A 14,058-nucleotide genomic window follows, 5' to 3' on the forward strand; every position below is an offset into this window, starting at 1 on the left:
ATTGGGGGATTACGGATTGACGCATGAGATGCAACAATTAGAGGGATTCAATTAATTCGATTAATTCAATCGTTACACTCACCTTGGCGCGTTTGCTGTACTTCAGGTATTGATAATGATGATTGTCGTAATTGAAGACGCGAGGGGTAAGCGTGATGTCACGATTCCTCATCTTCCCTGTCAAGGACTTTTGCCGTTGCATTTGCATCTTTTTGTTGTGCGCTCTTAAATCCGCCGCTGAAACATTCGTTTCAACGTTAATTAGCAGAGGTTTCATTTTCGAAAGGTAAATTCTATCCTCGAGATTAGAATTTTTAACGACAATTGTGTTGCAACAATTCCAATTTTACCCAGTGTTTATAATGAAAATATTGTCAGCTACTTCGCGGAGAGACGCAAAATTGGGGAGTTTCATGAAATTAGAAACTTTCCGTAAATGGGAGAAGCCAACACTGGAGAAAGTTATGCCGAAGGAACATGCTTTTAGCTTGATAGAAGTTGGTCTACAAGCGAATTGCACTTTAATCAACTAATAAGTAGATTGCAGAAGTTTATGCAAATATTATACATAATGCGATACTTTCCCTTTTGAATAGCTTATTTTATTTTCAATCCGCGTTGCCAAAGATTGTCACGTTAACGTGGTCGAAAATTGAACGAGAAACTCGACGAGTAGCTCATTAACCGGAGCGCAAACAAACCGACCGAAATTAGCATTCGCGTTCGCCGCGAACCGACAGCTTTTTCGATGATTTTTAAACAAACGCGTCGACGTCTCATCCCCCGCTCTTCCCTCGACACGATAAAACACGACCGTCGACGTTTACACGGACATTTCCGAATATTTTATGCGCTCTTCTGGCTGTGATTTTTATTAATTGCTCCGAGTTTATTTGGGCGCCGACTAAACTGACAATGCTGTTTCGTGTATTTATTTCGAAAAACGAGAGAACTTTAATTGAGAGGTGTTTCTTTTTTTCTTTTTAAATAACAGTATCGAATAATATTTATATTTTTATAATAATTCAGAACATGTATCATAAGATAAGACGGGGTGTTCAAAGGGTTAATTTCATCAGCTTTACAGCGTTTCAGAGATGAATTAATGATTCAACGCGATTCAAAGCGTCGATACCGAATCGAAGGTGTTCAATAAATTCCTTTCTTGACTCAGTCAAGTTTTTCCCGCTTCTTTAATCGGGTCAGACACGCATTCGCGACCGTTTAATCACTTTAACGAACCGTTCGTAATCCGGAATTCAGGCGAGCATTTTCTCTGTACTTTACACGTGGAATTAATTCGTTAGTTTATTCATAGACGGCCGTGTGTAGTCGGTTTAACAATGGAGCCGTGTTTGCGCCTCTCCGCCAGGACCCAGGGACAAGCACACCCTCCATGAATATTCATAATTGCCTGTTAGAACAATAATGTCGCTGTTAAAGCGTATGAAGGTGCACGTCTCGTGTCTACGTCTCGTATGTCGAGGGAAGAATAATTCAAGTGGTATAATATAAATATATTTTACAAAATATTCGACATAGTAAGTTTGCAATTTCCCTTTAATAGAATTTCAAGGATTTTTAGATAAATAATTTGGAAAATCTGTAACTTCGAAATTTTGTCTTGTTTCGAATAGTGACACGCATTATAAGTTTGCAGCGCGCCGTTTGCACCCCCTCCTCACCCCCACTAATAATTTAATCGAAGGCTTGAAATAAAACGTTTATGGACATAATTTTTTCATCGACTGTACACGCGATCCCAGACGATTCTTACCTTTGCAGGCGCAAAAGCCTTTACAGGCAATGCGAACTGACGTGTGGTGGATGCAATTGTGGTACTCGAGCCGGCACGGGGAACTGTACGTGCGATTATCGCTTCCGCAAAGGAACGTCGGCTTCACCACAGGACATTCTTGACATCTGCAACAAAAGGGAACGCGAGAGTCGTTAGATGAAACTGTTCCCCGAGCAACACTTTAATTGCTGAACCGCATTGCGATGCAGCTTCGTTCCATTTTCTCTTGCTGTCATTTTATTCTGTCACAAAGTAGACATACCGTACACTCAATTAATGGAATATTGTTTTTTAAGGGATGCATTTAACCATCCTCATCTTGGATGTCTCAAAATTGTTTTTTTTTTCCTTTAGACATTTTTAATTAGTTTAATTAGCAATTTCATCGATAATTAAACTTGGATTAATTACGATCTAGGCCTCTAAAATATATTACACAGTGGTACTTTGGTTTATTTATTATTAAACATTTTAAACGAAAGGAAAAGAATGCCTGAAATAAAAAAGATTCAGTGTAACGAAAGTTTCTTTAAAAGTTCAATATTGAACGAAAACATCTTCAATTTTTCTTAATACAGTGGGTGATCAAATTATTAGAGCCACCGAGTTTTTGTAGAAATAGAACCACAATTTTAAGGTTTTTATATTGTGTAACTTTTAATCAATAATTTTTCACTATTAATATACAAAAAAATACTTATAAAAATAAAGAAATACATTTAAAAGATTATATTTACACATGTATGTTTCTAGGCCTGTCAAGAACTTTCACATTTTTCAACTGTGTATCATAATTTTACAAAACAATTTAACAAAAACTCCGTTTAACTAGGTTTTCATTTAAGAATGAATAATTTTTATGTAAAATCGTCAATTTATGCGAGTGGCTCTAATAATTTGATCATCCACTGTAATCCTCATCTACTTAAATTTTAATTATTTTTTTAACACTCGTTTAAACAGTAACTGTGCATTTAGTGGCGTGTTAATATCGCTTTCGCTCGAAATTTTATTCCACTCTTTCTGTCAGGAAAAGTAGTGGAATTTCCGGAACACAAGAGAGTTGCATAATCGTTAAGCACTGCATCGTCATAACATGAAATTACCAGGTTGTAAGGTTGCCACCACCGACAATGTTGCGAGCCGTGAAAAGGCTGGTGCCCCGTAAACTGAAATACTATTATAATACGTTTAGCACGCCCGGCCATGTTAATTATAATTTTATAATATTACTTCCTGTTCCACCGTATTATACGGGAGCATTAAATTTTGCTGCTTGGAATTTCCTTGGAACACCGCTGTGAAAACTGTTCTTGGAAGAAAATGGAAAATCCAATACGAACACGTGTTGATTATTTAGTATTTTAATCGAGGAGAAAATGAATTATATTAAGTAATTTTAGTAAGAATTCTAATTTTTGTATTCTTTAATTACGAATTTTCAACAAAATCGAGCAACAATTTTATCTTTATTCTCATGAAAATCAATAAATCCTACTTCTATATAAAGATTGCATTTAAATCATCGCATAAAATCTAATGTAAAAGCAATTAACAGGAAGGAAGTAATTTTTCTCGTAACAAGGAAGAACAAAAACCGAGCAGGTGATGCATTTAATCGATCGCCAATCCCGTCGTTCCATCGAACAACGCAAATTGCACGGTAGCAATATAATCGAATCGATGCGCGAATTAATTCGTTCCCGGGGCAAGTATCGTCGTACGAGATTACGTAGCAAATCGACTCCGACGTTATCGACGAGCTGCCCCGTATAATTGATAGTTAATAATTCGGCAGATGGTCTTGTTTTAAATGGACGATCCGTGGATATTAAAAGTGTCGAGGCGAGCTTGCTTGCTGCCTTCCAGTTTCGTTCTCGTTAGAAAAATCGTTAACGGTTACGTTGCAGCCTCGTTGCTTCCTCCATTCGTGCTGTTTAAGCAAGGAAACGAGCGTGCACCGTTGCTTAACGAGCTATTCTTTATACACTGCGACCACGTTACCTTCGTGCATACCACTCGTCATCGACCCTGATGTAACTCTTGTAATTTTCCACCGTCAACCATGATTTTCTTCTTTTTCCATTCGAATCAATTTTACAAAATAAATTACAAATCATTCGAAATAAATTTCCTTGAGAAAATTTTCTTAATTTTTTGTAAAATTTAAATATGTTGAGTAAAATCATTTGCTTTTTATATGTTTTCAATCGTGATTCGACGTTATCGAGTTTCCTTCAACAGTCTAATTTCAAGTAGCTCTGAATGTCGGATATTTCAGGATCGTTCACTTTCTCAATTGGAAAATTACTGATTATGAGTTTCACTGGTGAAATACTATCGGTATCGAGTTTTATGGTTGATCGACCGTTATTATTGAGCTCTACTACTTGGTGATTATCGGTATCACGTTCCACCGTTCACAGAGGTCAACATCGAGTTTCGTGGCTCACCAATATTGAGTTTTACGGCTGAGAGATCATTAGCTAGTATGGTGTTGCATTTCGCTATTCGAACCTTATTGGATTTCAAACTTGACTCCGAAGTCAACATCCATTTCTATTACTTAACCACTTAAAGACGACAATAGGGAAGAATAATTTCATTAGCGATCAGGTAAAATTGGCGAAATTTCAAAGTTTATTTATATATTTTATAAGCTCCATAGAAACTCTATTCGAACCTTATTGGATTTCAAACTTGATTCCGAAATCAACATCCATTTCTATTACTTAACCACACAAAGACGACAATAGCGAAGAATAATTTCATTAGCGATCAGGTAAAATTGGCGAAATTTCAAAGTTTATTTATATATTTTATAAGCTCCATAGAAACGTACTTTGGAAAAGTTATTCCTTGCCAGGGAGATTGAAAATTGGCCAACTTCTCCATTCACCGGATGCAAATGTAATATTAAATTTTCCCGCAGCAACGGTAGGTATATACCTGAAGTTAAGAAGCGAAAGTGGCAATTCGTCGAGGAGGAAAGGTAGAAAGCAAGAAGCCGCAGGGAGTCGGCCGTTAGGAAGCCAAGGTAGACGAGCCTCTGTCTTGATAAAGGAGTTAAACCAGCTTAATTACTGCGTTATTCGGTCCAAACTAATTACGCGTTTGCCGACGACCACGAATTCCTGGCCACGAAGCACAATCTACCGGCGGCATTCTCCTCGAATCCACAGAGGGGCTCAACCCTCTCGCGAACGGGAAACCTTCTTTATTATGGCTACGGTTGCTTCAGTTGTAACCGTGTTCATAATTCCGCGCAACCCGTTTACGACGGCTTCGTGCTACAACTGTTGATTCGTCAGAAGCGACGACTTCAGCTTCAGCTTTCAACTAAACATCGGCTGAGCTAGCACTCCTGAGAAACTGGCTATCTACTCTGAATTAATGTACCCAGGCGGACTAAACCTTAACCCAAATCTAACCTAGATCTGTTTCGTTTAATCCTCGGTTGGGTAGATGGTCTTCTGTGACCATTATTTCGTTTGAGTACCATTTTGTCGAATTGCTGGGTAAAGAGATAAAATTTCAAATAATTATATAACCACCGATTAAGAATTTAGAGGATCATTATGGTTTTCTTAATTAAAATGAAAATTAATACAGAATGAATAATTCTGATTTCATTCGTGCCTCATTGTTTCACATGTCTGACCACATACGAACCTATTCCATTAGTCTGACCATATATAACAATATACCACTTGTCTGATCACGTACTGTTCTATTTCCCTTGTCTGGCCATCTATGCTCCTATTTTACTTGCTCTAATTGTCTGGGGTCCAATTCTCCTTGTCTGACCAGCAATAACCACAATCCATTCGTCTAACCATGGATAATACAATCCCATAACACTTGCCTGACACTATACGATCTCATTCTACTTGTCTGACCATTTATAGCAACGTACCACTTGCCGCACTACTTATGACCCTATTCCACTTGTCTGATCACGCACTGGTCTATTCTACTCGTTTGTCTATTTACTTTCACGTACCACTTTTCTGACTATTTACTGTTTTATTTCTACTAGTTTGATTTCCTGGAATATTATCTTCTTGATCTGAATCTACCATGAAAATTGTACACGAAGGAAATAGTAATAATATATAACGAATGTTTTCCGTATCTCTGAGTCCACATTCGAGCTTACATTGCAAATGTAACAAATTTACGATGCTATTTTCTTAAAACAGTTTCCCGTGAAGTTCGAAGAGATATGGTTGGTTTCGAAAGCAAATTTTCCTTCACCATCAAAAGGAACAGGAAAATATATGTAAACGATCGTGCTTCGTTCGCTGTTTTTCAAAATATTCTACGGCTAAGAAAGAATTTCAATTCTGAATTTCAAATTTTCAAGCAGGATTACCATTTAAATTTACCGAACAGAAGGAAGGAAGTACGAAAGTGAATCAACAAAGTTTGAAGCTACTTACGAAGATACCCTAGAGAAGTAATTTCTTTATTGTAGTTTGCTCTGTGTTACAGAACAACATCGCGTTTTTATCATTCCAAGAAGCGGAATGTTTTCGGACGTTTGCGCTTTAGAGTACTCGCTATGTAGTTCTGAGCTCCTCTTTGAGGTCCGCCGCTTCGAGGTCGACGACTGCCAGAATCCGCCGATGGTTTGTGATGCACGAAGCGCATTATGAGATCCGCTTCGCAATATATGGAGTGAATTTACGCGTCACGGTTGCACGTATCAACGTTTTATAAAGTTACATCGGAGAAATTCATGAATAACCTAACGCAACCTATGACATTCGCTGTAAAACCAATCCTGCATCAAAGAAGATACAGTTGATTGGACCAAAGTTTATTTTGTAACTTTGAAAATAGAAGGAAACATACAACAACGTGAAACAGTACAAAAGTAAAATGACGTGTTTGAATTCGCCTTTAATTTCGTTCTTTTATATCCGGGGCTAACCAGTTTCAGGCCCGTGAGAAGCTTCGAACTTCGGTCAGGTGCTATCGCCATTCCCCGACGACGAGAGAAACTTTTATACCGAGCAATGCCGGATTTTCAAACCTTTTCGCGACCTTTTGCTAAGAAATTTTCATGCCAGAGCAAATGTTGTTTCGCTTGAAATGCTCCGACCAACGTGAAACTCTTTTATTCCTTCTCGGAACTTAACCGAAATGTGACACGAAACTACACCAACAATATCTGTAAACTACCTTATATATAATTTTATTTCAAAACATGCCATTTTTATTTGAAACGAACATATGCGCTTTAACCCTTAACATACCAAGCCTAGGTCGTCAACGTTATTTGCCAAGCGGGGTTTTCGGAAAACCCTGTGGTATTTTTAAAATTTCTCAACATTTTAGTGTGGAAGGATACTCAAATTAGGTTCTTTGGATGTCTAAAAATATATTTAAGTTAAATAAGCATTGTGGGCCTAAAGATAGCAGATCCCTTTATCCACATTATTATGCCATAAATGCCAATGTCAAGAAATAAATCAATCCAAATATGTAACGTAGTATACCAATCGGAGCTCTGCCAGAACTCCAAGTGTGTTTTTATTTTTTCTTATATTTTTAAGCGACCGTATTATCCCTCTAATTATGTAATATTTATCTTAAACGGATTCGGGACACACATAAAAATCTAGAATAAATTTGTTCCTATAGTTACGGCAGAATCACCAAAAATCACTCTCTGGGGTCCTTCGAGGACCCCCCTTGGTATGTTAAGAGTTAAATATATTTTTCATTTCACTGTGTTAATAACCGAGCGTAGTTCGCTCAGATTCATTAAAAATTCTTCGTTCAGCTTGCCTATTTCGTTTTCATCAAATTCGTATTCAAATTCAAGAAACTCACGAAAATGCAACTTCTGAAATTACAACAGTACCATTCGCTCGGAACGAGTCAGGATCGCGTGCCATGTTTACTGTCCGGTAAAACAATGCGTTCTCCCAGGAACACATGAAATTTATTCATTGCCTCGAAACTGGAACAACGTACTACGACGGTTCTTATCGCGATCCACGATTTTTCGTTTTCGTTATTTCGTTTCGGCTCGATTCGTATCGGTTATAGTTACGATCGGACGCGTCGCGACGACGACGTCGTTGTTCCGTCGTAGAGTTTTTCGAAGGTTGCCTCCGGAACTTTTGATTTACGCGAACTCGATGGAATTCCATGAATGCGAAATGTAATCCTCTGACTCCCCTCCCTCCACCATGCGTTTATCTTTCGACCCACGGTCTCTATATATTTCTGCTCGCCGGCCGTTCGCTGAAACTTCGGCTTTCAGTTGGTCCAGCTTCCGGTAACAAACGACATCACCTGCTCATAGAGAAATTTTTCCGAAATTGCTCTCGTCGTGCAAGGAATAACGGTTCTAGTTGAAAGAGTACCGTGAAAAGGATTTACGTGATGTCGTTTTATTTAACATATTCATTACTAAATTTTGTCATAAAATTTATAAAATAATATTATGATCCGAAATTACGCTATTTTATAAGAAAAAAAGAAATAGGTAATCATTAGAATCTGGTTTGTTCTAAATTTTATATTCGACTCCTTTCCGAACAAACACGTCCCTATACTACTACTGACTAGCCCCATGTCTGACTATTTACGCTCCTCTACTACTGCCGCAATCTCTACTTAATCACACACGACCGCACCGAAAAAGTGTAATTCATTTTTCTGTTTTATTTCCAGTGACAGATTCGAAACACATATGCCATTAAAAAAAATATAAATTGATTAATAAAAAATCGTATACATATGTCTGAAGCAATTTGTTGCCGGCTCCAAATTTTCCCGGGAGAAAATAAGTATGAAAAATGGAAACTGGTGAAAAAACATCGGAGCTGCGGAAAAAAAAAATATAACTTTTACGAACGTGCATCGCGATACTGGTAGAATGCATTTGCGCTTGCGTATTATCGCTGTAACATTAACAAATATTTGGTTTCTCGCGTCAAACAATGCACCGGGGTATTTTTTGCCAGCCGTGTTTCGTACAATGAGAAATTTCTGTAACACGAACCACATTTGTTGTGTTCTAATGACTCTACCACAAATTATGTAACTCGAATAAGCTTCAAAACACTTTTCTCTGTCAGAATTTTTTTGTTCAAATCAAAACAATAGGTAAATGAGAAACATATAAACCAGGATATCCATATCGCATTCGCGAGCAATTAGAAACCCCTTCTGGTTATGAAGTACCGTGCATTTTTCGTGAAAAAAAACCATGCGAAAAGGACGTAATCCCTCAGTTATTACAGAGTGATCGATCAATTTCCCAAGAATTTCATCAACGATGATAATTGAAAAGCGAGTGGTGTCGCGGACGAGACGGGGCATGAAGCGGAATCGCGAGTTGGCTCGGGCCGGATGTTGGTGGACGCGGGACGAAAGAGCAAACACGAAACAGGGGAAAAGGGCATGGGAGAAGGGAGAAGTTTTAATTCGCAAAGTGCCGCCGCGTAGGTACTGTTAATTAGAAGTAAACAGCGTCGGCCTGGTGTGCGGTTCAAATGAAAAAATACTCGCCATCTACACTCGACTTTTTTTCTTCCATGTTTTTGATCCGTTTATTGGTTGGTTCTGATCTTCTATGCTTGGGAAAACTACCGATTTCCTATGGACTAAACGTTCCCTATTTGAAATTTCTGTAATTCTTGATTTATTCCGTGGCAGCAATAATCTGCCGCCACGTCCCTGCGTAGTTAGTAAGATTCCAAGTGAGGAATGTATGATTGTGGGATGTTTGGACGAGTGAAATTGAATCTGCACGATTGCGGCGTGGGTGTCGAGAGAATCGGTTCGAGTTTCGCGTATGGTGTGGTCTGGTTCTGGGAACGACTGAGAAATGTGTGACTCTGTCGATGGATGTTTGTTTAGAGTTTTAGAGCGAAAGGAACCGGAGCGAAAGAAGAAAGAATATTTGGGAGAAAGCATCAGCGTGTGAAAGGGTATGAACTGAGAGTTGCATTTGAGAAGCCACGGTGAGCGGACCTAAATAAAAAGAATTTGTAGAACGTACGAAGTCTCGTTAATTCTATCGACCATCCTCCCACACTTTACCACAATTCTATCCAATTTTGAACATGACGCGGTTACATTTCTTTTTCTCTTTACAAGCTGTTGTAAATCCTTTTGTAAAATTTGTTGTGTTTAATTCTACTTGTTTCACGTGTCTGATCATATGCGAACATCATTCTACCTGGGTTACAGGTTACCGTACCAAGCAGTTATTTATGCGAAAAGTTTCGTTCGAATAGGTGAATTGGAGCTTGCAAATTACCATATCAGCCATCCTGTATTTGCAACTAAAGTAGAGGGCGTTGTCAGTGCAAATTACAAGTACAACCTGTTACCTGAACGGTATGTCTGGCAATTTTCTTGCAGTTAACCTGATAATATATTGTCTACTGAAATATAATACGACTGCATTAATGTAAAAATATTTTAAAAGAGATCAGTGATGAGAAATGTTATTTCGAGAAGATTTTAGGGCACATTTAGATTCGGTGGTTGAAGATTCGAAGGGTAGCTAACGACCCTCTCAGAATAACCCCCTTACTTTTCCCTCGATTTAGGGAAGTAGTATTTCAGAAGAAAGTAGAAAATGCTATTTTCTTCTTGTAGCAATTACCACCGGGCTGGAGTAGCTCTGGATTCTAGTGGATAAATGCCAAGCTCGTGTAAAATTTAAACGCAGTTAGCCCGATTTCAACTCTAATTGTAACACGCCTTTAGGGAAATAGAAATTGCTTTTTATATCAGGCCATCTCCGAAATACCTAATACCATTCATTACCTAATATCATTAACTCGATGAGTGGTGAAAAATTAACATTTAAAAAATTTTCAATTCTTTCTCATCTGAACGTGAATCGAAAGTTTACTCTTGTTCGACCTTAGAATTTCATGTTTTATCGCGGGACTGTGTTTTCAATTTTTGGTAGAAAACAAAGGCAGGGACGTAGCCCGAACGTGGCGGAGAAAAATGAAAAGTCTGCTTCAATTTATTTCTTGTTCGTCCCACGGAATATTCTAGCCTGCAAATGGAACAACCGTGAGAAAAAAAGTATAATTAGAATTTCAACAATATCGGTCGGTGTGGACGAATGAATATCAACGAGAACGTTGCGCGATGAAAATAAAACTTTTGTTTCGTTTTTTTCTCTCTGCTATATAGAAATGATTTATGTGGATTGGCCAATTGGATCTATCTAAGGCAATGCTAGATATATTGACCGTGGTAAATTTACAAATTGTTAACTAGACTGTACCTTGATTGATATATTTACTTAATGCAACGTATATTTGTGAGATTAATGAATTATAAATAGAGACAGATGTTTACTGATATTTTCACCTTATTTGCGATAAATAAATAGTAAAATTTCAGGCGATATTTTCAATTCCCAAAAGTAATATAAAATAATTTAAATAAGATAAACCAGGGTTGACAGATCATTAAATAATGCTCGTTAAATGGTGTAGACCACATTAACTTGTGTAAAACAGGAGGGGTTGAGTAACACGGCCGCAAAATACATTCAGAGACCACCAGTCTATTTCAGCCGGAATTGCACGGAACGGCATTCATTTCGGCGTCCGGTTAGAGATACACACGCTTCGGGCAGCCTAATTCCGCGAGCCGAGCGATAGGTACACAGAGTACGGCAAAGGGCAGCAAGGAATCCAATCGGATAGACTAATTCACCGGGGCTTGCTTCGTCGATGCGTTTCCATACTCGTTCACATCGACACCCGAGCGTGACGCGTCCACACACGGACACGCGACACTAAACGAAATGAGGCGGATGTTGATTCTGCCCTGCTGTAATTCTTTTTAAATCCTTGTCCTTTTCTTTCACACCTTTTACAATTAAGGAGAATTAAAATAGCTTCATTTTTAATTATAATACACCCATATATTTTTTATCAAACTGATGATATGAAAAATGAAAATAACTGATCAAAGCTGTAAAATTACTTTTATAGATTAATAACAGAAATTACGTTATAAGTTTAAATGAGGAAGAGTATTTATTTCACCTCCTTGAAAGAACTCCTATTAATGCTATACTACTTGTACTTACGATACATAATCCTACTTGCTTCCCTGACTACTCATGATTGCCGCCTAGCGAACCCTTTCCACGACAAGTTGCCGTAGCAGCAATACATGTCCAAGGAACCGTAACTTGTCAAAATTTAGTTTATTATCTATCATCTCTCATAGAGCGGGATGGCAGAGAGGGAAAGGGAGAATTTCGCACAAGGTCCTATTCCACTTGTCTGACCATCTATTGACATATATTACTTATCAAACTACGTTTACATTTCCAATCATTTATTTTTTTCTCTTTTCTTACTGTAAATCATATACACATAAAGGACTCTTCGTATTGATAAAATTTGTTATTTTTTGTTTATAATTTAGGGTTTATATTGACAACGAGCATTCTAGTGGTATCGATAGCACGTCGCGACTGGTTTCCGCGTAGAAGATCGTAAATACAAGTTTCACTGGCTCGAAAGCCTCCCTTTTCTCGTTCCCGGAAGGAATCGAGACCGAGGCAATGTAAAGAGAAGCTGGGAAACGATTCTTTATGGTACACCGGGAATAAGTTCGGGCATTAAAGGAACTCAGCGACGTCTTTCCTGCAGTATTTTCGACCTTTTCAGAGAATTCGGGTAATGAACGCCCGGTTTTTCTACCCCTCGCACGTTCCACACTCTCTTTTAGACATTCACCCTTATCGCGCAACGATAAATTGACCCAACAATTGCTTAATTACTTTATTGGCCAGCGAAACTGTTGAAATTAATGAAGCGAAATAAAAGTTATCCGCAGAAGGTAGAAATTTTAATGGGAAGTTTCAAACGAGTTTGAAATTTTTAACGTGCTTCAGCAACAGCAAGGAATATTTTCAGCTTCATAATGATTCGACAAGATTTATCGATAATAACTTCTATCTGTGAAGTTTTATTTTTGAAACGTGGATGACTTCACGATAAATTATAATCTCAGATTTACGTTCACTCGTAAACGAGCGAAGCTAAAGTTCTTTACGACTTTTTCTCAGAAGTTAGATGATCAATACTTATTGACTGCAATCAATCCGCTAAACAAACGAGTCCAACGATGCTTAAACAGAGCATTCCGCTGATACTCTACAAATATTTTAACTTCAATAAAATTCTACGAATCACGCGAATGCAACCGGGATAATAATTAAAATAATAAAGCCATCTTTTTATTTCTCGTCAATGTTGGAAATATAATCCAAAGCGACTTATGAATTGCATCATTCAATTTTTCATTTTCATTCCTCAACGAAGTATCATCGTGGAAGGATATTATTTCACGGCCGAGCGAAACACGTTACTTTCGTTTTCGAAAGCCGTCGCTAATTGCGACAAAGAGAAGTACGAAAGACGAAAGTGGCCTTCCGAAAATGAGAACAGTCGAGGTCTCTTCCCTGAACTGGAAAACGGTGCTCGGTGAAATCCGCTTTTAGACCGGGCAAAGAATACACCTCCTTCTTCGTTGCTCGGAATCGACCGTGTTTCGTTTGGACTACGTTTTTCTCTGTTCAGGAGAAAAGCGCGATTCTCGTTTCCTTTATTTCGTTTCTCGTTTTATTCTTCGCATTCTTCGTAGCGTAACACTTGGCAGACTTTTTGAGAGGATCTCCATTTTTCCTTCTTTTTCACAGGAACTTATACATTATGTTCGGACTGATTTTAAAAGCTTTTTAGAAATATGCTCCGGCTACCTTTAAATCATTTTTCTTGATGAATTTCATTTTTGTTTTATTCATCGTTTCAATTTACGATATTGAATTGTAATTTACCAAATTAATAATATAATTAATAATTAACCCGTGTATTTGCACATTGACGTTAACAAAAATTATCGTTTTCCTATTGGATACTTCAAAATTGTTCCAAGTTTCCATTTTTGGAAAATTTTTACACTCAGCTCGCGTTCATTTTAAATAGAACACTTGGAGTGCCCGCATACCCCTTATAAATCAATCGATGATAATACGAATCGTCGCACAAAGGTTAAATATCTTCAAAAGCTCGTACTGGCCACGGCAAGTAGAATAGATCAGTATATCCATCGTCAAGTACAATAAACCAACGTCTGACCAAATGGAAACCCAGGTCGTATTCTACTGGTCCGATCATCTATGGCTCAGTTTTACACGTCTGACCACATACGGGTTTATACCACTCGACTCAGACTACACACAGTTC

General features: G+C 37.9%; 1 protein-coding gene across 1 annotated transcript in view; it reads right to left on the minus strand.

Moving 5' to 3' along the window:
• LOC114872528 (proteoglycan Cow) overlaps window positions 1-14,058 on the minus strand; it is a 99,016-nt gene that overhangs the window by 12,273 nt on the left and 72,685 nt on the right. The window contains exons 5-6 of the mRNA XM_029179809.2: window positions 1,778-1,923; window positions 83-237 (exon numbers count right to left, since the gene is read on the minus strand). Of these exons, the coding sequence (XP_029035642.1) occupies window positions 83-237; window positions 1,778-1,923 (301 nt within the window). The remainder of the gene's footprint in view (window positions 1-82; window positions 238-1,777; window positions 1,924-14,058) is intronic.

The sequence above is a fragment of the Osmia bicornis genome, chromosome 3, assembly GCF_907164935.1.
Source record: "Osmia bicornis bicornis chromosome 3, iOsmBic2.1, whole genome shotgun sequence".
Taxonomy (NCBI): Eukaryota; Metazoa; Arthropoda; class Insecta; order Hymenoptera; family Megachilidae; genus Osmia; species Osmia bicornis.